This window comes from Lissotriton vulgaris, chromosome 7, assembly GCF_964263255.1.
Source record: "Lissotriton vulgaris chromosome 7, aLisVul1.2, whole genome shotgun sequence".
NCBI lineage: Eukaryota > Metazoa > Chordata > Amphibia > Caudata > Salamandridae > Lissotriton > Lissotriton vulgaris.
Genome location: NC_141695.1, coordinates 861,564,927 through 861,590,518, shown reverse-complemented (window position 1 = coordinate 861,590,518; position 25,592 = coordinate 861,564,927). Strand labels below are relative to the sequence as shown.

The window sequence follows — 25,592 nt, the reverse complement described above, 5'->3', positions numbered from 1 at the left end:
ATCATTTGGACTTCAAGACTTAAAAAAACGTTGATTGTTGTTTTAGAGTGCCAAAGATCTCTATTCTCAGGGCTGCCCTACGTGTACCCTCTTCCCCGAAGAAGAGTTATCCCCACTGATAACTGCTGCCTGGGCTAAGATGAAGGACGCGACTAGTCCAAATTCAAGGTGCAGAACATGTGGGGCAGCCAAAGAGTATAGATTACAAATTTGGCGCATAATTCGTCCTTCTACCTTATCAAACAAAAGACAATAATTCATGTCCAACACCTCAGCAGCATATATTAACGAGGGTGGGAATTTGACCTTAAAAACAGATAAGACATGGCTAAAATGGCGTCTCCCGCAAGTTTTATAAAATCGGTTTATTGCACTTGCCTGGGATACAGCTTTACTAACACAATATTTAGTTATCTCCAAGTCTCGACTTGTTTTGTAAAAACTTTCCCTAAATATACATACGAATCAACCAGTTCCAGTTTTTCAAAACCAAGCATCCATCTTAAACATCTCTGTTCGAGGCATATGAGCTGCAGATTGTACACTATGGATTAGATCGCCACCTGGTGTTGGGCTCGGATGATTGCAGGTTGTTGTCTTATTGGAAGAAGTCTTTGTAGTCACGAGATAGGCGACTCCTCGCTTGGACAATACTGCGCATCATCGGCTCCATCCTTAGATTGTTTTTTTCCGCCACTGGGTTTGGATGAAAGTTTCTCCGCTCCGGCTAGAAAAAGACTTTTCAGCAACTTCAAAGCTCAAAACTTCCTCAAACTTCTACAAACTACCTACAACATAGACTACAATACTTTTGACGTCATCAGTTTCACTCAGGTCATCAACGCGGGCCGCTGGGCTTACTGATGCCATGCGGCCTACACCACATGGAAAGAACTCCGTTCAAAAGATGTCCGGTATGTCGAGCAAAGTTCCCACATAGCGACCACCACGAGATCTGCAACCTCTGTCTATCGCCGGAACACGACGAGTCGACCTGCACAGCTTGTGCGTCCTTCCGATTGAAGAAAACCATCCGGGATCGGAGAGCCCGTCGACACGAAATGAGATCAGCTCCAGCACCGGAAGACATCTTAGACTAAGAGGTTCCCCTTGTTCCCGAAGAAGACTCACCTGATCTCCAGATCGTATCAGAGGCAGACTACTCCGATGACTCCATTCCATCAGGTCCGCGCGTGAGTACTACTGCCCCTGCACCACATATTCTGTCCAAACTGAAGGCAAAGGTCAGCACTCCGCTCAAAGGGCCCAGTCGAGACCGAATACCTACTTCGAAAGCCCAGCCTTCCAGCCCGGCTCCGAAGAAAACTAAGCCTTCTAGTGCCTCGACACCGAGCAAGCCTCTTCCATCGGCACCGAAAAATAAAGATGCCTCGGCACCGAAGCCAAAAGACCCTTTGGCACCAAAGCCTAGAATAGTACCGGCACCGAACGAAGAAGTACCGGTACCGAAAGAAGCATCGGCTCCGAAGCCGTCCACTTCTACATCTTCGGCGCTGAAAAACACACAGCCTAATTCCGAGGTGCCCAAATCCTCGAACATGCCTACGAAGCCGAAAACTACGCCACAGGACGTTATACCGCCTCCCAAGGCTAAAGACCCGTGACAACCTCCCCTGGTACGGAAAAAATGGACGCCCAAGAAGGTTGTAGAGCAGGAACTTTTTCGACCAGATCCTCGACAAAAGAAGATCTACATAGACCCAAAGACAGGTCATGTAGGTGCTACACCTCACAAGAAGAGACCAGCAGATGCACAACCCACACCTGTGGTTCCTGCCAAGAAAAAGGACTGTGTAACATCTCCTATGCAGTCTTCCTCTCCTATAACTTCTCTTCCTCCTTTTCCTCCTCGCATATCACCTCACATCTTCTCTGTACATTCCCCATTATCACATTCCCCACAGCAGAATGATGATGAATACAATTTGGGTGGAGGGGAGGACATGCAAGAACCTGATTCATACCATGTAGATGAGGGTATATGGGACTTTTCAAACCCCAAAAATGTGCCTATATTGGACTTTACAAACCCACAAAATGTGCCTGACATTCCTGAACCGCAGTCATACCCATCAAAACCTTCCCCTCCAAAAGATGCCATTGGTTTTGGTCATCTGTTAAACAGAGCTGCTGTTTACCATGGAGTCCCTATGCATTCCGATGACATTGCGGAAGATTTTCTAGATAGCTTTGAGCAGTCTAAGCGGTCTGCTCAAATTCTTCCCATGATCAAGGGGTCATCAAACATGCTCCAGGGGTATTTAAAGACCCTGTACGTACTAGAATATTAAACTCTAGAATCGAGAAAAAATATAGACCAGCACCCACAGATCCAGTCTACATTAAAGGCCACCTACCACTAGACTCATTCGTTGTGGCCAATGCTAGAGAGGGCAAACTCTCTCAAACTTCTGGAGAAGCTCCCTCATCTGACAAGAAATCAAAAGTGATTGATGCGTCAGGTAAGAGAATAGCCGCACAAGCTACAAACATTTGGCGTATAGCAAATACACAAGCCCTCCTCTCGCTACGAATGGGCTCATTATGATCAATTAGAAAAATTACTTGAGCACCTGCCCGATCATTACAAGGATCAAGCAAAGGACCTTATACAGGAAGGCAAGCTGATATCCAATACCTCTAAACTGCGCGCTAGATGTCGCAGACCGCATCCAGGGCTGTAAATACCAGTGTCATACTTAGGAGACATGCATGGTTACGCATTTCAGGGTTTAAACAAGAAGTGCAAACCACAATTTTTAACCAACCATTTAACCAGAGTTATTTGGCCCAGCAGTAGACACTACACCAGAAAAAATGAAGAAAGATACCGACAACGCAAAGTCTATGGGGGCTTTACAGTCCACACCAGCTAGAAGCTCCTTTCGTCGCTCCTTCTACAGAGGAGCCTCCAAACAAACTGATTTGAAAGATGTTGTAGTGTCTGCTCCAAACATCCTCTAACAAGGGATACTTTAGAGGAGGATAAAGAGGCAATAATAACAAAGGAAGAGGTCGCGGTAACAATAACCAATCCTCTTCCGCCACAAAACAGTGACTTCCCTCTTATCCCCCCACTGCATTCCACTCCTGTAGGGGGCAGATTAACACACTTCCTGCCTGTCTGGAACTCCATTACAACAGACAAGTGGGTAAGACCGATTATCCAACATGGCTACTGCCTAGAACTTACAGCAACCCCTACAACCATTCCTCCCAGGCAGCGTCCAATGTCTACAAACCACCTGACTGCTTCAACAGGAGGTTCTATCACTTCTACAAAAAGATGCTATTCAATTAGTTCCTTTAGAAGAACAAGGAACAGGGGTTTACTCGCTGTACTTTCTAATTCCCAAGAAGGACGGAACACTAAGGCCAATTCTAGACCTCAGGCCCCTCAACCATTATATACAATCAGATCATTTTCATATGATCACTCTACAACAAGTGCTTCCACTGCTGCAACAAGGCGACTTCCTTACAGCACTAGATTTAAAGGACTCCTACTTCCATATCCCCAAACATCCTGCTCACAGAAAGTATCTCTGGTTTGCACTGAAAGGACAACACTATTAGTTCAAAGTCCTTCCATTCGGAGTGACAACGGCACCACGTGTATTCACAAAGTGCCTGGCAGTGGTAGCAGTACATCCCAGACGACAACAAATACATGTCTTTCCTTATCTAGGCGACTGGCTCATAAAAGTCAAGTCATTCAATCGGTGTGTACAACACACACATCAAACAGTTCAAACGTTGCACAACTTAGGGTTTACAATAAACTACACCAAGTCGCACCTGCAGCCTTCGCATGTACATCAGTATGTAGGGGCTACACTAAACACGCCTACAGCCCTAGCGTATCCCAGTCTAGCCAGGATACAAAGCATTCAAGCCGTAGTCAACACTTTTCAACACCAACAGTCTCTGCAAGCCAGGATATTAATGAGACTAATAGGCATGTTGGCATCTAGCATCTTCATAGTACCACACGCAAGATTGCTAATGCGTACACTACAAGAGTGCCTAGCACAACAGTGGAACCAAGCTCAAGGTCCGCTAAAAGACCTGCTGTTGGTCGACAGCCGCACGCATCGCTCTCTGCAGTGGTGGAACACCAAAAACTTGACAAAGGGTCAGCTGTTCCTCGGCCCTGTTCCACAAGTAGTGCTCACAACAGACGCATCCCTCACATGGTGGGGAGCCCATCTCCTACATCACACAACTCTGGGTCAATGGACCAATCAACAAACTGTTCCATAGCAACCATCTAGAGCTGTTGGCAATATTCTTAGCACTCAAGACTTCAACTTCAAGTTCAGAACAAAGCTGTCCTAATCCGGACGGACAATGATAGCCATGTACTATATACAAAAACAGGGGGGACACTCTCTGCAACTGTCCCAGCTTGCACAAAACATTTGGAGATGGGCCATTCCTCAAAACATACATCTGTTAGCGGAAGACCTACCAGGAGTTCACAATTAAGTCGGCAGTCATAACAGATTCATGAATGGGAACTACATCCGCAAGTTCTTAAACCATTCTTCCAAAGGTTGGGGCACCCACACATAGATCTGTTTGCCACCCACGAAAATGCAAAATGCCCAGCCTTCGGCGCCAGTTTCCACACCCACTGTCAGAAGGCAATGCGATATGGCTGAACTGGTCAGGCAGATTTGCATACGTTTTTCTGCCTCTCCCACTCATTCCATTAGTAGTGGGCAAGCTCAGACAAGAGTCTCACATTGATCCTAGTAGCTCCCACATGGGCAGGCCACCCGTGGTTCACCACACTACTAGACCTCTCTAGTTCCACATCAAAAGCTACAGCTCGCATCCTCCCTACTAACACAGAACCATGGAGAAATCAGACACCCAGACCCACTGTATTTGGCGATCTGGCTCCTGAAGTCTTAGTTTGGTTATCTAAACCTACCACTAGACTGTATGAACATCATTAAAGAGGCTAGGAGACCTACTACCAGAGCATGTTATGCCGCTAAATGGAAAAGATTTGCCATTTATTGCAACAATAACCAAATTGATCCCCTGGATGCTTCCATCCAGAATATCATTTGCTACCTTTTACATTTGCAAAGGTCCAACTTGCCATATTCCTCCGTACGCCTGCACCTGACATCAATTGCAGCCTATTTACAAAACGGGCAACATCTGTCTCTCTTCAGAGTACCTGCAATCAAAGCATTCATGGAAGGATTAAAAAGAATAATCCCACCCAGATTGCCACCTTCTCCTGTGTGGAACCTGAATCTTGTCCTTACAAGACTCATGGGGCCCCCTTTCGAGCCTCTACATAAATGTGAACTGCAATTCCTAACCTGAAAAACTGCTCTGCTTGTTGCCATTACTTCTCTCAGAAGAGTGAGATACAAGCTTTCACTATACAAGAACCATTTTTTCTAATACATCCTAACAAAGTGGTTCTTCGATCTAATCCAAAATTTCTTCCAAAGGTCATCACTCCTTTTCACCTAAATCAATCCGTAGAGTTACCTGTGTTTTTCCAAAACCCAGACTCTAGCGGAAAGAGTTTTACACACATTAGATGTTAAGAGGGCTCTCTTATACTATATTGATCAAACTAAATCCTTTCGAAAGACAAAACAGTTTGTATCTTTCTCTCCTCCACACAAAGGCAACCCCATCTCCAAAGGTGGGATTGCAAGGTGGATTGTAAAGTGTATACAAATATGCTATATTAAAGCTAAACTTACATTAACACTTCCTCCTAAAGCGCACTCCACTCGCAAACTAGGAGCCTCTATGGCTTTCTTAGGAAACATACCCCTAGAGGACATGTGCAAGGCAGCAACATGGTCTACACCACACACCATCATGAAACACTATTGTGTTGACATGCAAGCCAAGCAGCAAGCTGCAGTAGGCCAAGCTGTCCTTAGAACTCTTTTTCAAACTACTGCAACGGATACAGGTGACCACCGCTAGGTCAGACACTGCTGCACAATCAATGCATAGTGTACAATCTGCAGCTCATATGCCTTGAACGGAGAATGCTACTTACCAGTATGCATCTGTTCTTGGCATGTAGAACTGCAGAGGTGTACACGCCCTCCCGCCTCCCCGGGACTTGTATCCATTCCAGTTTTTTCATCTTACTTAGATGCACACGCATGGACATCCTTTTTCAGGTCGAGCCTGTCAGTGCGCTTGCGCATTGAGCTTGCAAGAGATATTGGGGCTTAACCAGAGCGTAACCATTGGCGATTGCATAAGGTGCCCGTGAAAAAAGCGTGTGCACTTTAAAGCCACCAGCCTCCCTCCCACAGGCATCTGAAGCTGTGCGCTCTGCCTCAGGCATTTCTCCTCCCCTAATTATTCACGCCCGGCCGTACTTTAACTTTCACGGCCGCCGGGCCGTGTCTCGCGTTCCCCCCCCTCCCCACAGCAATGCCAAGAGCTTGTTAATCGTGTCACCTCATTAATTTCCCTATTTTCATTTTCACCTTAGTGCCTCACCTAAACGGCTATGCACTATTTTTCATAACAACCACAGCTCCGTTTTACGTTGTATACCATGTTCTGAATGACTTGACTACATAACATCTACTTCCCTTATTCACTGCACCTTCTTTCTTTGCGTTAAGTTGCTGTTCGCCTTCGCAATCTACTTTATTTTTAATTTTTGTAGCACTTTGCAGTACACCTTGCTCATTGTTCTGGCATTTAGCTCCCTTACAAGATGGCCGCCGTCGTCCCTCTTCCCCCTCCCATTTTCACCACATCACATGCTGAGTGCCGCGGCTTCATTATCCGGTTTGCCGTCTATGACTCATTCAGACCCACATTCGGCTGTAGCAGTCACTAATGGAAGTTGCTTGAGCATGGACTCTGTGAGTAAACTGACACCCGTTTTGGCAGCTCCTTTGCCTCTAAGCCCTTAATTAATGAGACCTTACTGTTGATTCTCAGGTTTGCTGTCACCACCGCATAACGGAAGCTGCAACTAACTCCAAAACGCCCAAATTTCCTTGTTACGGGATTAATCACAAACCCTTGCAGACTCCCGGCTTTTTCATTCCTTTTCGGCACCCCGGTAAGAGTTCCTAATCCCATGGGTTCCTTATTCAGAATGCGCCTACTCTCCACCCTAACCGTGCCCCCTTGTAATTGCAGGCTTCCAAATCAGGCTTGCGAAGCTCCAATGATTTAATTGGTTTTCCCCGAGATTACACAGTAAATGTAATAACTCTTCGTTTGTATCACACTGTGCATGGCCGCATTACATTCTATAACCATCACCTGGCTTCGTAATTTTTACCGCAAATTCTTGCATTTTTCGTTTTTTTTTCAAACCACCGCCACGTTGTTTCTAATATTACCTTCACTCCCCTGCCAATCATTCCAAGCCGCTTCCCGCAACAGACACTACGAGAATTGGGACTGCACAAAGTAATTCTGCATCTTAGTTCCTCACTGTCCAGTCCGCCATTGAGTCAATTGACACCACCATCAACAGATGTCGGATTGTAAATATAGATTCCTTGAGCATTTTTAAAATGTCAACGTTGCCCTTTATTAGGTTGTCAATCACAGTTTTAGCACTGCACTTGATATGGCTATTTGACAGTGTAACGGATGGTCACAACACTCCGCCACAATTTCCAAACACCTTACAAGAATGACTAGCCTTCACAAAATGGCCATCGTGGAATGTACAGTTGATTGAGTCAAGCTTTATTACAAATGTCACAAAAAAATATTAAATGCTATAGGTGTCACATTTGCAAATTCTATAAATATTGGCATTTACAATAACAAAATGAATACATTTGCTGTTATAAAAACATAACGTAAAAAATTATTACATTTACAAGACCAATCGCTCCAACTTTTCTAATGCGAGACCTATTGCATTTCCAATGCTTGTTCTTTACTTCTACTAACTCCATCATTTCCCATCATGGCGAAAATCAATCTAAGGATGGAGCTGATGCCCATGCGCAGTATTGTCCAAGGGAGGAGTCACCTATCTTGTGACTACAAAGACTTCTTCTAAGAAGACAACAACCTGCAATCATCCGAGCCCAACACCAGGTGGCGATCTAATGCATAGTGTACAACTCTGCAGCTCTACATGCCAAGAACAGATGCATACTGGTAAGTAGCATTTTCCTTATTCTGAGCCCCTTCTTACGGAAAACCAAAATCTTGCTTTTTGCAATATTAATTTTCAAGAAGTGCGCCTCTGCATATTGAGAGCGTCCAGACGGCGTTGCAGGCCATTGGGTGTTAGATCAAATATTGCAACATCATCTGCATACAATAAGAGACCCAATGGACATTTTACCGAGATTACGGGCATCCCATCTTACGGAGTTCAAAGCGCCAGGGAGATCAACAATATACAAAGAAAATAAGTGATGCTAATAGACAGCCCTGCTTAAGCTCATTATGCATTCTAATTTTACATGTTAATCCCCGCAAACCTCCTATCAGAACCTGGCACCAGGTGTCAGCATGCAATTCCATAATCCGACCCAAAAGATGATTTGGTATGCCAAGAAAGACCAGTTTTCTCCACAGGGTCTGGCAGTCCACCTTGTCAAACACGGTGGAGAAATCATTAAAGGCTGTATAAACTGGCATCCCTCGGGTGAAAACATATTTCTCCACAATTGTCTGAAAACCGCTACATTATCTAGGGTGCCATGGTTCTTTCTAAAGCTAGTTTGTTCCGGTGGACGAATATCCTGATCTTAAACCCATTGTTGTAAATGGCATAGTATGCTTTTTGCAAATAATTTGCCTGAGGCATCCAGGACGGCAATCTGTCTAAAACTAGTCTGCACCGTTTTTGGTCCTTTTATACAGGGGGACTACAATGCTCTCCTTCCAAGAAGGGGGATTTTATTCATAAAGAAACTATATTTAAAGAGTGGCTCTAGGAAATCACCCCATGCTTCTGGCTCCTTTTTAATTAGTGCAACTGGGATACCATCCGGTCCTTGTGCGCCGGAGGTTCTAGCAATCTTTATATACTTTACCAATTCCTTTCCTGTCGTGGGGGCCATATTAAGTAAATTCAGCAGACGTGCATTTAACCCAATCAGTCGACACAGGAGAAACTGGGCTATTATTTCCATATAATAGAGAGATGTAATCCACCCATTCCTTTTCGGGAATCAGTATCGGAGTAGCTCTCTGCCTTGAATCGCACTATTCAGCGATCAAGTGCCAGTATTTTCTTAAATTTTTTGCCCTTGCAGCTTCCCTCAGCCCTATCCACTTAGCATCAAGCTCCCTTCTTTTTTCACTGAGCATGAGGCGTCTTCTCACTCACTTAAGGCGATTGATTTCCAGCGGTCGACCAAGGAGGAAATGTATGTGCTGTTTTTGAACAAGATGGTTAATTGCTTGTTTTAAGGATATCATATGGGACATATCTTGTTTATGCGTGCGAGGTTCAGAAGATGTGGAGCTTAAATTGCAAATCTTCATTAGAGCCTCAAAGGAGGATATAATGTTGGAGTGAGTAATACCTTGCTTTTCTACATAAACAGTCTTCACAATGGAGCCTACTACAGCAATGTTTTTTTGCGTCCAAAAGGATCGACCATTTCCTTTGCTAAAAGTGGTCGAGACCTGACTGGGATTCCCCATGTCCAATGTCAGTAGATCAAAGGCCACTGTCATACCAATTATACCAGGGGTCTCCAAACCGGTCCTGGAGGGCCGGATCCATACCAGATTTTTGGGATATCCCCATTGAGATACATGTAGTAGTTTTAAAAATCTGGCATGGATCCGGCCCTCCAGGACCGGTTTGGAGACCCCTGAATTATACAATGGTCGCTCCATATCATAACAAATGATCACAGGCCCCAAACATTTGGTAGGAGACAATCCCATAATCTAAGAGGCTCTGAGTGTGTTCAGAATGAAAGGTAAAAAGGGCTGTTTTATCAGCGGGCACTCCTGTTCAAGATAACAAGATCTAGACTTCTAACGCTAGCAAGCAAAAGGAACCCCTGCTTATCTGTTTTTACTTTATTTGGTAATAAAATCTGGGGAATGTGCCAAATTTCCTCTGTCAGTATTGGCATAAATCTCAGAGGCAGAGTTTGAAATTTTAGCATTTAAGCCCCCCACTAATATATAGGGGGCAATCTTCCCTAGTAGCTATATCATGAATAAAAGAAAAAAGTACAGGCAAAAGATTATCAAAATTTTTCCCTGGGGGGATATACAAGTTTGCCACAAGGAAGGAGGTGGGGTGCCAGAATCTTCAAAGCATGCTAACCAAGCATATACAGAGGTTTGAGGGGTGGGAGAAAATCTTCTGATTCCAGTTAATGGAGTTTTTAAGCTAAATAGATACCCCCCACTAGCATGTCCCCTTTCCAATCACTTCACATAGCATGAGTATACAAAATAGCCATCATATTCAAACTCTTTGGAAGACAACGTTTCTTGAAGACATATAATTATGGGATTCAGAATTTTTAAGTAATTTAATTTGGTTTCATTGGGTCCCTGACCAGCCATATTCCAGGACAAGAGTAGCCCACCCAGGCTACCTCAATGAAGCACTCCTTACTGCATCCACATGGGTGTTATTCAGGGCTCTTGCAACGCAATTCCACTGGGCAAATTAATCTTCTATGTCTGGAGTCTGAGGGGTAACTGCTACGTTGGACACATTTATTAAACGCCCCCTCCAGTCCACGGAAACCACTACATCTTTAGGATTGCCCTTAGAATACTCTATTTCGGGGCCCAATGCTCTATTGCCACTGAATTAGTAGCCTTAGAAACTTTCAGATTTTGGCTTTTAGGGCCCACAATTTTATTTTCCCCATATTCATTAACCGGTGTTATATCAAGCCCTAGTTTAAATAAACAAACTCAGTTCTTCAAAACCAGGTTGGCCACTATCGGGGAACAAAAAGTAACCCCAGAATAAGGAACAGTGTCATGTACTTGAATCATCACATTTAAGATATCCTTGCTAGCTATCAGCTTTAGTGATTGTAGTTCCGAAAATAAATTAAGAATGAAACCTCTATTTACCGGGGTGGATTCAGTATCAAATAGCCAGATGAAATCCAACGTAGGAGATGAACCGGAGTGTACCCCAGTCATTTTCTTTGGGACGTCTCTCCATGGAATCCGTAAAGGGACCCTATCCGTAAAGCTGGCAACTTGCGTCCCACCATGATGTTGAATATTAGAGTATAAGACCGTTTTGGGAGTTGGGACCTCAATATTTCTATCCGGTGGAAATGAGGTCACGAAGACCTCATTTTGGCCCAACCAGCGATGTAATTGGGGCTTGGGTACCACCTCCCCTGGAATCTATAGTCCGTGGCCCCAGTCCCTATGTGCAGCGAGGGGACCCCGTGACCCATGTGCATTTCCCCACCCAGTGGGTCTACTAACTCCTTAGAGGAGGGCTGGATTCCTTGGAGGGACTGCAGCGACCGGGTTAAAGGTACTTCTGGTCCTGAGTCCTCCAAACTCCAAGTCCATGCTGTGGGTGCTGTAATAGATTCCCTTGGGATGCCATCTGCTGGTGGAGTTTTAGGACCTCCCTTCTCCGTTATTAAATGGACATCTCCCGGATTTTGGAAAGCCAGAGCGAAGTGGAGTTTTGATAATTTCCGGTTGGAGAATCTTCTCATTTTTTTGTTTCTTTTTAGGTTTAAAGCATTTTTATTAAGGCAAAAAAAACATAGGAGGTAGGGGAACATGAGGGGTAGGGTTACATACATTCGAGTGAAAGGAGCTGAGCATGAATCTAGGAGGGCGATGGTGGACAAGGCTACAGCAAAGGAAAAAACAAATGGTAAAACGATAAGGGCTGAATACAGTCGACACCATCAAGCGGATCAGAAAATGAAAGGCAATAATGCAAGAAACCAACCCCCAGAGCCCCTCCCTCCAAACTCCCCAACTCACCCCAACCTCCCCCTGTCCAGTACTCTGCCATAACGCATCCTGCCCTCCTGCCACGCCCCCCACCCCGTGAGCCCAGATCCTGTGTCCCCTTAGTCAGTTGAAATCACCGGTGGCGTTAGTCTCAGAAGTCTGAGGTACCTCGGACAGGTGAGTTCCCTAAATTCTGTAGTTAAAAGCGCATGAAAGGGTTGCCATAGCTCATCAAATTGGTCCACGTCCCCCGCCACCATAAGCAATAGTTTCTCCATACCCAGCACATGCCATAGCCTGTGCAGCCAGCCTGTGATGGAGGGGACCGTGGTGGTACGCCAGTGAATCAAGATGTTCTGAATCGCCGAACCCAGCGCTATCGCAATTTGCCTGCCCCTGCGGGACTTCAGCGGGTACATCAGGCCATTCGGGAGGCCCAGCAATACATACGCCGGGAAGCGTGGCAATTCAGTTTCAAAATGAACATCAATCTCGTCGAGAACCTCCTTCCAGTAAGCCTCTAACAAGGGACAGTCCCAAAGTATATGTGTAAGGGTCCCCACCCGACCACAACCCCTCCAGCACTCCTTCTCAATATGCCTATTCATTTCGTGTAGCCTCTCTGGGGTATAATACCAATACGTGGACACCTTGGTGAGTGTTTCCGTGAGACCTGTGTGATAAGCAGTGTGTCGTGCCTGGTGCACAATTTGATCCCATTCTTTGACTAAGCGTCCTACCCAATTCCCTATTCCAGCGTTCCCTACCCGGGTTATAGAAATGAAACGGAGGGGGCTGCAGGAATTTGTAAAGGTCGGTAATTCGTTTAGCATCAGAGGCGCGGGTCACTAACCACCGCTCGTATGGCGTTATCTGGCGATCAGCAGAGCCCCGCACCTGAGATTGAAGCGCCCAGTGCCTAACTTGCATATATTGCAATCTATCCGACTCAGGCAGTTGGAACTCCTGTTTCAGTTGCTGAAAAGGGACCACTCCCTCCGGTCCATATATCTGGAAGAGCGCTCGGCAGCCCGCTGCCCTCCAGTGGGAGAAAGCGCCTGGTTCCATCCCGGGGGAGAAATCAGGGTTATCCACTATCGGCGTGAAGGGCGAAGGGAACGTGGTGAGTTCACGAACTTCATTGACTGTATCCCACACCCTCAAGGGGACTCGCGTGACGAAGGAAGCATAGAGGTTGGGGGGGGGGGGGCGATGAACCTGACGCAAGAAAGGAACTTCCTGGAGGGTGCGCACCGCCTGGTCCTGAAAGAGCCAGTGCTTGTCGGATTCCCACCTGCTCCACTCCACTAGGTAGCGCAGCTGCGCCGCCTGGAAGTATTTCCGGAGGTCCGGGATACCAAGGCCCCCCGCCTCCGGGGCCAGCGTGGAAAGAACCCTCTTCATCCTCGGCTTGCGGCCTTGCCAGACGAAGCGTGCAATGTCGGCTTGTGTCTGTCTAATCCAGCCCACAGGAGGCTGAAGCGGCAAGGCTCGAAAGAGGTACAGAATCCGGGGCAGGACCGTCATCTTGATCGCTGCAATCCTGCCCAGCCAGGACAGCAAACTTTTACTCCAGCGGCCCAGCTCCTCCTTGATTTTCCTGCTAAGAGAGGCATAGTTGGCCGTTACCATCGCTGGCAACGTTGGTGCTAGCAGAATCCCCAGATACGGCACCAGGGATGATGACCACTGCATGGGGAAAAGCCGCTGCAGATCTCGTCTGGTATCCGCGGCCAGGGACACATCCAGAGCCACCGACTTGCCCATGTTCATTTTAAAACCAGCCACTTTCGAGAAAGCGTCTAGTTCCTGAATACAAGCGGGGAGGGCCCGTCTAGGATCGTCCAAGGTCAACAGGACGTCGTCCGCATAAAGACTGACCGTGTGGACATACTGCCCCATCTTGATCCCAATCGCGTCCGGGTTCTAGCGAATTCTCTGGGCAAACGGCTCCATATAAAGAGCAAAGAGGAGTGGGGAAAGCGGGCACCCCTGCCTAGTACCCCTTTCGATCGTAAAGCTACGGGAGCTGCACCCATTAACTCTCACTGTTGCCGAAGGGGATTTGTAGCAATTGAAGACCATCGAACAGAATTTGTCTCCAATACCCAGTTTCCGGAGCACCTGCTCGAGATAAGGCCAGTGAACGCGATCGAATGCCTTCTCGGCATCTACCGCTAGCAACATCCTTTCACCCGGGATCCGCGAGGCTTTCTCCAAAATGTGTGCTACTCTCTTAGTGTTATCGACGGTTTGTCTGCCAGGCACAAAGCCAGCTTGATCAGCCTCAACCAGGCCCGGCAGATGCAGGGCCAATCTGGATGCTAGAATCCCTGTGTATAATTTAAGGTCGACATTCAGGAGTGAGATAGGCCGGTATGAGCCGCAGAGGGCCCGGTCTTTCCCAGGTTTCGGGATCACTGAGACCGTTGCTCTTAACAGGTCCGGTGGAATGGCTCCTGGCTCGGAAAAGGAGTTAAAAAGGCGGGTGAGAATAGGGGCTACGACCGGGCAAAAGGTTTTATAAAACAGGGGCGTGTAACCGTCAGGGCCTGGAGCTTTCCCGTGTTTGAGTCTGGCTATCGCGGATATCACCTCCTCCACATGAATGCTGCGCTCGAGGTGTTCCGCCTGCGCTGAGTCCAGCGCCGGAAGGGCTACAGACTCCAGATAATCCGCGGCATCCTGCGACGAGGGGGGTTCCCCCGCGTAAAGCGCCTCATAGAAACTACAGAACGTTTCTGCCACCGCGGCGTCATCAGAGACCGCCACCCCATCAGCGCCGAGCAGTTCCTTCACCACGTTACGCTGGTGCGCGATTCGGAGCCTGTTTGCCAAAAGTTTGCCACACCTATCCCCACCCGTGTAGAACGCGTGTTTGAGACGCAGCGCCGCGTATTCCGCCCTATCCATGTCCAACGCCGACAGGAGCTTCCTGGCAGCCTTCAACTGCCTCCACACCCTAGGAGCTCCGTTACGGCGATGGACCTGCTCCAATTCCCGGACCTGGGAAGTCAGCTCCTCCCTCTTGCGCTGTCTCTCCCTGTTTTCTGCTGAGGAGATGGAAATGAACTCTCCCCGAAGAACCGCCTTCATCGCCGCCCACTGTGTCGCTGGCGAGGTGTCAGTTATCATTGTGCGCCTGGTATTCCCGGATCGCCTCCTCAATATGCTTCACCACCGTTTTTTTATACAGGAGGGTGTCCCTAAGACGCCACACCCCCCGAGAGGGGGAGGCCGTCGGAAGTGCAAAAGTGCCCACGACTGGCGCATGATCAGACAGCGACAGAACACCAATGTCCGCAGCCGCGGCACACACTGGTCCGCTAACCAATAAATAGTCTAGCCGTGCGTATGTCCGGTGCGCATGTGAATAATAAGAATAGTCCCTATCCGTGGGGTGGAGGGTGCGCCAAAGGTCATGCAGATCCATATCAGTGATTCGAGCCTTCCCAGCCTGTGAAAGTTCCCCAGTCTGCGGGTATCGCTGCGCCGATCTGTCGAGTGTAGAGTCAAAGACTATATTCAAATCACCCCCTAGAATGATATGTCGATCAGGGGACGCAGTCACGTCTACCAGCACCGAATCTAGAAAGCGCTCTTGGTGGTCATTTGGGCTATATACGGAACCAATAGTGAACGTAGTGTCCCCCAGCCGGAGGCGGTATGCCAATAGCCTCCCCTTCTGTTCCTCAAATTTGTACAACACCTCCCCCCTGAAGGAACTCGCTAGCAAAATGGCCACCCCAGCGGTCTTAGATGCAGCAGAGGAGAAAAACTGAGTTGGGAACTTATTAGAGCGCATCCTATGACAATCCCGTGGCAGTAAATGGGTCTCCTGCAGGAGGCATATATCTGCTTGTATCCCTTCCAGCAGAGATAAGATCGCCCTTCACTTAACCGGGTTGTTCAGACCCTTAACATTAAGGGTCACTACCTTCAGTGTCGACATATCCCCAAGGGACCGTAAGTGCCAAGCCGCGGGCAATCAATGAGCAGGGGGGGGCCCGGGACAGCAGTGCAGGACAAGCAAAGTAAAACCAAGCAATAACATTTGAGATATTGGACAGTACCCCTTCCACCCCTAAACAACTCCCAACCCCCTCCAAAATAAACCCATGGCAACTAGCCAACTCCCCACCCACGCACAAACAACCCATTGTCCCAGTCATGTCCCAAAACAGACAAGTCTGTGGAAAGTACAAAAAGTGGACATCCGGCCACTCGTTCTTCCCGCCTCTCCCCCGACCCTCCCTCCAACCCCCAAACCTGGCATTGCAGAAGCTATGTCCATCTCCCCCCGGAGTGAATCTACGCCGTCATGGCGACTCTGTTCGTGGCGGCCGAGTCCCTGGCCGCTTCTCTCAGGGCGTTGGCCATTTCTGCCCTGATGGTGGGTGAGTCCGGCCGTCCAGCACTCGCCGTCGATCTCCTCCTCGCTGACCGCCGTCGCCCTCTGCGATCAGAACGCCTCCAGCCCGGTGTCGCTTCACCCTCTTCCGTGGCCGTGAGACCCAGGACACCACAGACATCTTGCAAGGAGCGCAGCTGGTGCAGCACGCCATTCCCGCTGAATATTAGGCGAAAGGGATGCCCCCAAGAGTACGGCGTCTCATTCTCTCTCAGGAAATCCGTCGCGATTTTGAAGGACCTGCGCTTCTGTAGCGTGATGGCAGACAGGTCTTGAAACAACGCCACAGGCCGTTCGCGGAAGGTCAGCGGCTGTTTCTTGCGGGCCTCAGCCATTATGCGTTCCTTCACTGGGAAATCCGGGAGGTAGGCCAAAATGTCCGGTGGAGGTGCTGTCGACTGTCACTGTCGACCGACCCTGTGGGCCCTGTCGAATCGGGAAGTCCGCGGGCTCTCCCAGAATCTCCCTGAACAAGTCCTTCAGGTAGCCCGTCAAATCTGTCCCTTCATCTGCGGACGGTACACCTCGGACTCGAATGTTTCTTCTCGACCTGTTCTCCAGGCCTTCATTATGTGCCTGGAGTTCGACATGCTGCTCTCTGAGACGGAGAACGTCTTGCTGTAAATGGACAATCTCCTCGTCCCTCCGTTGAGCCGCGGCCTCCACCGTCTCCATCCGCTCACCTAGGCCTTCCACCTCCCTGCGGACCTCGCGCACTTCGCTGGCCACCTCCTGCTTCACGTCTGAAAGTCAGCCTTAAGCGAATTGAACAGGTCTTCCATGAAGGACCTTGTGACGGGGGGCTCACCCCCGGCCGGGTCTGCTGCAGTTCTAGAAGAGCTTGGGGACGGTTGCGCCCTGTCTCGTTGTTGCTGGGCTCTGCCGAGCATGTCCGGCAGGGTGCGGTCCCCCTACCTCGATCCTCGGTTCCCCGACATTCGTGCTCTAGACTGCCGCACTCCACTCAATCAGATGTGCGATCTCAGGTCGCCGGCAGCAGGTATCGGCGTAGATGAGTCTCCAACGGCTGGCAGAGCGCCGCCGGGGGGAACGCCCGTTGTAGTAGGGACACCACGGGTGCTGCGCCACAGAGGACAAAATGGCGGGCCAGCTCTGTCGCAGAGGCCGACTCGCACTCCAACCAAAGTTCAGGCACTGGCCACTACAGGGGGGACCCAGACCGCAGCATCCCGCAGCACGAAAGAGCTATACAGGACCGGGGGTGTAGGAGCTGTCCCCGGGCGACACTGCAGGAGTCCCTCGTTGCCGTGAAGATAAGATGGCGGCTGGGCGTAGCCGGGCAGACCCTCCGAGCCCGATGGCACCGCCAAGGCCACGCCAAGAGTCAGTGCCCCTGAATTGAGCCTCCTCCAGGATCGCCGAGCCGAAAAAAAGACAAGTGACCTGGCCCCAGATCCTGAGCACTGTCCCAAACTGGCTCACGCAATATATCAGGCCACCGCTGCAGATCCAAGTGCCTCCACGATCAGACAATAGGCATCCCCCTTCTCGACATCTCGTGGTAGCTACCCATCTGGCGTACCATACCGGGCACAATCTGATGCGAGTATGCAAGCGAGCTCCGTGCCAGGCCACCAGACACCAGCAGCAGGGTCCTCCCAGGCCTCCCGGCCAGCGCTCCGCTCCGCCTCCGTGGCGCTCCGCAGATAGTTGATCGGTCTCTGAGCATGTCTCCGCCGGAGCGTTCGGGACCAAAGTTGCACCAATGTGTGCCCCAGGGTCTCCGCCACCCTTCCCACGGCCGCTGAGCTCCAGCGGGGGGAGAGAAGCTGACGAAAAAGGGCTCGGGCCTAGTCGGGCCGGAGGAGCTGCGGGAAGAAGCGTCCGCTCACCCCGCCATCTTGGCCACGCCTCTTTTGTTTCTTTTTAATGTTTTCCCCCATATGTTTTGATACTAGGCTATCCCTCTTGCCTACTTTCTGTCCTCCCTTCCCTGACACCTGAGAGGTAGTCTGAGGGATTAGCGCCCCCCCCCCCATACCCCCCCCCCTGCCTTCCCCACCTGCTTAGATTGCTTGGCAAGGCCCCTGATTTTCTCCGGTGCCCCCCAATCTACACTTTTTAAACAGGGGGAAGACTCGACTCGCTAGAGGGGAGGTATGATACCGGCCTATCCCTTGGACGTTCATCCGTGTGGGGGGGGGGGGAATCGTGGGGATAGATTTAGGGGTAACAAACTTATTTGCCTTTTGCATTTCAAATAGCATTACAGATAGCATTTCCAGTATGTGGTCAGAACTCAAAACAGATTTCTCTAATAAGGACAGTATGGAGTTTAAAATGTTTTCAATTCACAAGATATTCTGAAGGCGCCCCCTCTCTCATTTTCCCATTTCGGTTGGGAATCAGGCAATAATACATCATGGCCAGACTCCATGGAGGTACCAATCAAATGACTTTGGAAAGGCGCCTAGGAGAGGAGCTTACAATTGGAGTATTGACATATGTATGACCACTCATTAACTGGCTGTCTTTATGCCTACAATCAAAATGGTCTCCCAAGACCATTTTTTGGGCTTCTATATCAATATCCGGGAGTGATAAGCCTTCCCCTAACTATGGCTCTTCACATAGTATTGCCTTCTCCACCGAGGGAGAACGAAGATGGTCGTCCATGTTGCCGACCCCGCCTGATCCCTTTTGGAAGCCAATCGTGGTGATAAAAACAACCAGTAGAATCATACTGTCCTTCGTTGACTGCTTTGACAGCTTTGGCAGCTTTGGCCTATCTATTAAAATAGACTGAATGACTCTGCTGGCTGGAAAGAAGACCTGATTACAAAGGGGCACCTGTAGGTGCATCAAACAGTTGCTCACTGGATCCAACCTCCACTCAGTAATCTGATCCAAGGACCCTCCGCTTGACTGCACCTGCCCCCCAGCAAGGCTGCCTTGGAGCTCCAGTGAATCTGTGGGGTGCAATGAGGAAGAGATTTAAGGTAATACCGGATGGAAGTTAAAGATTTGGCCTTGGACCACAGCTGCCACCTCCAGGATCTATCCAAGGCTTTTTACCAAAGAAACCAGTAATAACAGGGTGGGATTTATAGCAGAGATGTTGTAATTGTCTGGTGCCGCTAAATGACCTTCTCAGTTTATGGCTGGGTGAGGAGAGCACTTGCCCTGAGCGCAGTTTTCTGGAAGTCATCTCGCTCAGGATATGGGGTTGAGTTTCGGACTTGCCTGGTTGATTCCTGCCACCACACGATTGAACACTTGATCGGAGCGGAAAGACCACATTCCGGCAATAGTGTGCCCTCCACTCGCCACCAGACTCCACTCTCCACTTGTAGATCCTTAAAAAAAAAAATCCTTAATCTCGCACCAGTTTTTTGCGCCGTCAAGAAAGGGCTTACTGCTGGAGATAAATTGGCAGTTTGTTTTTACAGTTGTTTTGTGGCTTCTGTGCTAGGCTGCGACTTCTACCGCATGAGGAAATGACTCTACTCCTCCAAAAATGCTGCCAGATGAAAACAAAAACCCCCACAGTTCCGGCAAAACTCACGACTCAACGCGGCTACCTCCATAAGTGGCTCTCGTGGACAGAACAAATGTTCAGATGCAGATGTCAAGATAAAAGCTCCCTCCGTGAACGAAAGGCTCCTGCTGTGATGGAACAGATGCTTACGTTTCCTGGCGTTTGCGAGGGCACTGGTGTGGCTTCTGTTGCTGCGGGGTACTAAGGCGGCTCCAGCCGCTGTAAAGAACTCTCGCGGCTCCTGTACCCCACCCCCCCTCCCTTTGCGCGAACACTGACGTGGCTTCTGCTGCTGCGGGGGCAGTGACGCGACTTGTACTGCGGCGGCTCCCTTGGCTCCCGTGGCTTCTCCCCGCCTTTAGATAACGTTTGCGCCCCCACTGCAGAGGGACCTCAACGGGCCAGCACAACCTCCGACTGCGGCGTCCTCACTTGCCCACAAAGCAGGGGACGTCTGGGTCAAACAGTGGACTGGACTAGAGGACAAGAAGACAGAGGATCCAGAGGGAAATCAATAACCCCAGCTCGAGGAGTATTTAGAGATGTAGCACAAAGATTGTAACACAAATAGAGAGCCCCTAGCCAGAATGTTGTGCCATGCCAGCAGTCCCAGCGCCGTCCAATCACTCCCCAGACTTCTGCAAGCAAGGCAGACAGGGAGAAGGAGCAAGGGGATGTGAGACTGCCTGAAAGTAACGTACCCCCAGTAACTGCCTAGGCCTCAGCCGCCTCGACTCGCAACTCTCCTCTCCTCCCGGCACCCGCTCTCTGGACACAGCGCAGAGCGCTAACTTTCGCGGCCGTGCTGCACCACGCCTCCGGGAGGCTCCACTCTGCTGATAAATTAGATCAAATGCCAGCGTTAGGGGCACAATGGTGGTGGCAGCGGCTCCTTGCTGCACTTGTGGCATGCGGCTCTCGGCGTCAGTGGACAACCCGGTCTGGACTTCAACCTCTCTCCGTCTGGAGAGGGATGGTACCAGAGCCTTTAAATGGATGGCAATTGGCATATGCAAGGTCGTTCGAATAGGCATGTTGATGCCACGTCCAAGTGCTGCAGTTTTGCTGGGTTCTGTTCAGGGACAGAGTGGTTCCATAGAGTATTTTGTATGATCATCCATTCCCCCTAAAGATCCAGACTCTCGTAGTTTTCTGCCTGCTTCAGCGAAGAATTTGCCGACCTGTGCTAGGACTTTTTGAGGGACAGATGTATATATGAATAGTAGTGTTTCCTTGCATGATCTTATGTTTCATAAGGATAGGTCTCATGTACCTGTCTCTGTTGTGATGAACTTGGGAAGCACCATACGATGTGGGCAACTGATTTGGAGTGGTGGTTACACAGCCTACATTGTTCCTGTGCCAGGTCCCACTTATTCCAGAGTGCTCTGCACTCCCTGATGGGTTTATTCAGTAGCCTAAATTATATAATATTCTTAAATGCATGCTTTCTAATTGCTGCTCTCCAGTATGGTTGGCAGAGAAAGGTTTCATGGGATATTACAAGCTCCTCTGCACCTCTAATGCTTCTTGCCTTGGTTAGGTCAAAATCCCTCGAGGCCCCCTTAGCTTGTGCCTTTACTTTGCTTTTTAGCTGTGCATTGCTGATTTGGAGCGCCGTCAGATGTTCGATCCAGTTGACTAGCTCAGCTCATCATCAGCTATGGCGCTCGTATGCTGATGACTAGCTGAGCTAGTCATGTACTAACGCGGTATTTTCAAAAACGCTGTACACAGCGGGAAAAGCCGCCGCAGCGATGCGGTTAAATGTTGAAGCGGCTAGTTCCAGGCACTTGTCTTGTCCAACAACATTGCCACAAGGGCACCCCACAGGGGCTCTGGGTCGGCCCGACTCACCTGAAAGTAGTATTTGTCTTTTTTGTATGCGAAGTCCATGCTTGCGAGGTTAAATTCCAGGTGTGAAAGTGCGCTGAGTGTGCTTTGGCATGCCAAATACCTTTTTATGACAATGGTTCCGCTCTCACGCCTGTTAGCCTTCCAGGAAACGGCAAGGTGGCCAAAACTTTGTGTTGGACACAATCTCTCACCTCACACTAGCCACCAGACTCCACGATGCTGGCATCCAAGAAAAGGCCCTAGACTTGATATGCTCATTTCTAACAGGCAGAACTCAGCTAGTCCTACTCCCACCCTACCTCTCAGAACCAAATAAGACCAGATGTGGAGTACCCCAGACATCCTCACTCAGCCCCACACTGCCAACGTCTTTATGGCCCCCCTCGCAATTATCATCCGAAGCCACGGGTTCAACTTAGTCTCCTGCGCTGACGACACCCAGCTCCTCCTCTTCCTCCCAAGGAACCCAACATCACCAGGCACAACTTCCAAGAAGAGAGGGAAGCCGTTGCCACCTGGATGGAGGACAGCTGCCTGAAACTTAACTCCAAGAAAAGTCCACCTCCTAAGCATTGGACACCACCTGGTGGCCTCCTGCCCTCAGGATCCCCCCAGCCCCCCAACAGACCATGTACGAAACCTCTGCATTATACTGGACTCTTCACTCACCATAAACTGCCAGATCAAAGCTGTATCCTCTGCCTGCTTCAACACCCTCCGCATACTCTGGAAGACCTTCAGATGGATCCCCTCCTAATCCAGAAAAACTGTCACACACGCCCTCATCACTAGTCGATTTGGACTACGGCAACACCCTCTACACCGGAATCAACAAAAATTCCTTTGCAAGCTCCAGAACGCTGCAGCCAGACTGATCCTCTACATCCCCCACCGCAACCACATCTCCCAACACCTCTGCGACCTTCACTGGCTCCCCATTGAAAGACTAATCTTAAAGTTCCTCACGCATGCATACAAGCCCCTTAACAACATCACACCAGCATACCTAAACAACTGTTTCTCCTTCCTCGCACCCAAGAAAAACCTCCGATCAGCCGACCTCTGTGGCCACCATTCACACACCTCTACAAGAGCAGAATGAGTGGAAAATCCTTCTACCCTGCTGCCGAAGCATGGAGTGACCTCCCCCTCCATGAAAGCCCTACACTGCTTCAGTTCAGCAAAGACCTCAAGACTTTTCTTTTCAGATGACCACAGAACCCTCGCGGGTGTGTAGCTGCGCTTACAAACGCTGATTGATTGTGTATACTCTATGCACTTGTGGGTAGGTGAGATCATATGGATTTGTGCAATTGTTCAATGAGAATATAATCGTGGTATTTGAACCTTTCCCACTGTCTCCGCTGCCAGGATATTTTTGTACGCTGAAGTAGCACTCAAGATTTCTGTACATTTATTCTTTAAAACCTAAACAAAATTGGTGTTCTTTGTGGATGATTTTCTAAACTTTTTTAAGCCCTGCAATGCAAATCAAGTCGTATAACGTGGAACTGTTACCTGCAACTTAATGTTTTCGTCAGCCGGTAAATAGACAAAACGTCATATTAGAATTAAAAAGCGAGCCCAAAATAGTACTAATGCGTGAGGGAGTTTCACCTTTTATCCTGGGTGATGGATGCATCTTTCACCACAGCCCTCCTTGCCGTTTAGGAGGCGATAGGCATGACACTGAATCTAATTGAGTGATACCCACTGAACTACCTTTTTTAACTGCTAAGAGGTAGGTACTCTTTGAGGATTCTTTGACGCAAGAGAAAGTGCGAATTCTTTTCACCGTTTCCTGAAGAAAAGGAGCAGGATCTTTTCTTTGTCGCAGCGACTCGCGTTATTCCGTTACAATGTCTTATGGCTTTCTGAAACTTGTTAGTTGCTTCCAAGAGATGTGCCGTGTCGTTTACATGTTTTGTTACTTTTCTTCTCTGGAGGGAGTGCCCTAGGGGAGGACCCATCCTTGCGCTGTCAAGTAGATCCTGTTGGCAGGCTCTCGATGCGGGACCTGCTGTGCCTGTGGAGGAACAGCTTGCCTCTTGGCTCCAACCGGGTGGGGGTGGGTGGGCGCTGGACGGGAAAGGAGGGGGGAGGGGGAGTAGGAAGAGTAACCAGTCTGACAGGTTATTTTTTTTTTTTAAGTAGTCTTGGTGCCTGCCCGCTCGGAATTTCTGGCGAGGGTCTGCCCCATTACCATTCAAGAACGAGCGGGAGTGTATTTGCATAAAAAAAACTGCAGTTAATTTTATTTTTGCGATCGTGGTGAGTACCGGAAGCCTTCTTAGGTTCCTGGGTGAAGTAATTGCTTCATAATCGCACCAGCTGTCAGGACATTAGTTCTGGTTTGAGCACTGGCACTACATAGGACCCTGCAATGCACACCTACAATATTTGCGCTCTAGTTATTTATGGTGTCGAGTTTTGACTTGGTGCAAAAAGACAGATGGTGGACGGAATGGTGAACAAATCGAACATTAACCCCCAGTCACAGATCTGGGTTAAATCAATTGTTTTTTTTGTTCTTAGATCAGGGATTGTTGACGGCCATTCACCTTGCTCTCTTGTCAGTGTAACACTCCACGTCCCGTCCCTCCCAAAAACTGCTTGTGTGCTTATACTTTCCAATGGAAAAGATATGTTTGAACTGATAGCGCTCTTTTTGTCTAAATAAATATTATCTCTAGGTTCATTGGTCCTAACATCAGGTTTGGTAATTGCAAGTTATAAAGATGTGAACCCATCAAACGTTAGCGTAACATGCGTTTTTGTCGTATTTCCTTTTGGGTAGATAACAATTGAAATGCGAATACCAGCATGTTCTATCTTTCTCCAGTGGCGCCGAAGGAAACTTACATAAATTTGGTTTACATAGTACAACGTCTACCAAAGACTAACCCCAGCCTGCTGTCACTTTCCATCACGATCTTTTTTTGTATGAAACTGCTAACCCAAATATAGCTTTGTTTCGTGAAGTTGATTACGTTCTGCAATACAAAGATCGGACGTGACTGAACTTACTTCATCTGGTTTGTCATTATTTAAAGGTACTTCAGCAGACCTGCTGATAACTTCTTCTGTTGCTCAATTGTTATCTGGAGTATGCTATGGATTGTAACGAAAAGTGATTTACATCTTTGAAGCCTAACACGCAAGAACTTGTTGAATTGATATGAAATGTAGATGCGAGAAGGTATGCTGGTGCCAGTTTTCCCCACTGTTAAATCCGTTTAACCGATGTTTCTTTTGTTCAGAGCCCCTGGCGCCAGCAAAGGTGGTCAGAGCTGGAAACCCTCCACGCCCAAGGAAAGGAACAAAGGTACAGTCACTTTAAGGTCTTTACTTCGACAACTGCATGGCTGAGATGGGGGAAAGCTGGGTGTAGAGCATTGGTTCGCTTTGCCCTGTGTAGCTTCTTGCTGGATTCTTCGGAAGTATTTTTTCATTTGGCAGTCATAACTATCCCTGCTTATATAGTAACTGCAGCAGTGCTGGCCTTCCACTTGTAAAATTGTATTGGTATCACATGCACGTTTCATAAGCCTTGAACACTCTAAAAGCACAAGCTCCCCCTTTACCATTGAGACCTAAACAGCTGGTCAGATTAATGGTTTCCAGTGAAAACAGAACTAGATTACCCTGTTTTAACATACTAGTGCATATCAAAGTGCAATTCTTTTAGATGTTCACAGGTGTGTGAACATGGTTACTAAATATGGGACATTTTGGTCAATAGCATTGGGTTCTATAAAAGTTAGCAAGACACCCACAAATATTTAGAAGTCGAAATTCTCTAAATGTGCTATTGGTAGTATACAACTTTGCCCACCACTGTGTGAAAACTTAGTTTGCCTTTTTTGTATAAGTGTATTGCCCCCTCCCCCC

The 25,592-nt window shown here is 48.6% G+C and overlaps 1 protein-coding gene across 3 annotated transcripts in view; it reads left to right on the top strand.

The window, feature by feature from the left end:
- The window catches only part of LARP1 (La ribonucleoprotein 1, translational regulator), a 773,488-nt gene that overhangs the window by 165,866 nt on the left and 582,030 nt on the right, over positions 1-25,592 (top strand). For all 3 annotated transcript variants that reach the window (XM_086931251.1, XM_086931250.1, XM_086931252.1), the window contains exon 2: positions 24,962-25,026. In XM_086931251.1, coding sequence (XP_086787377.1) covers positions 24,962-25,026 — 65 coding nt within the window. The remainder of the gene's footprint in view (positions 1-24,961; positions 25,027-25,592) is intronic.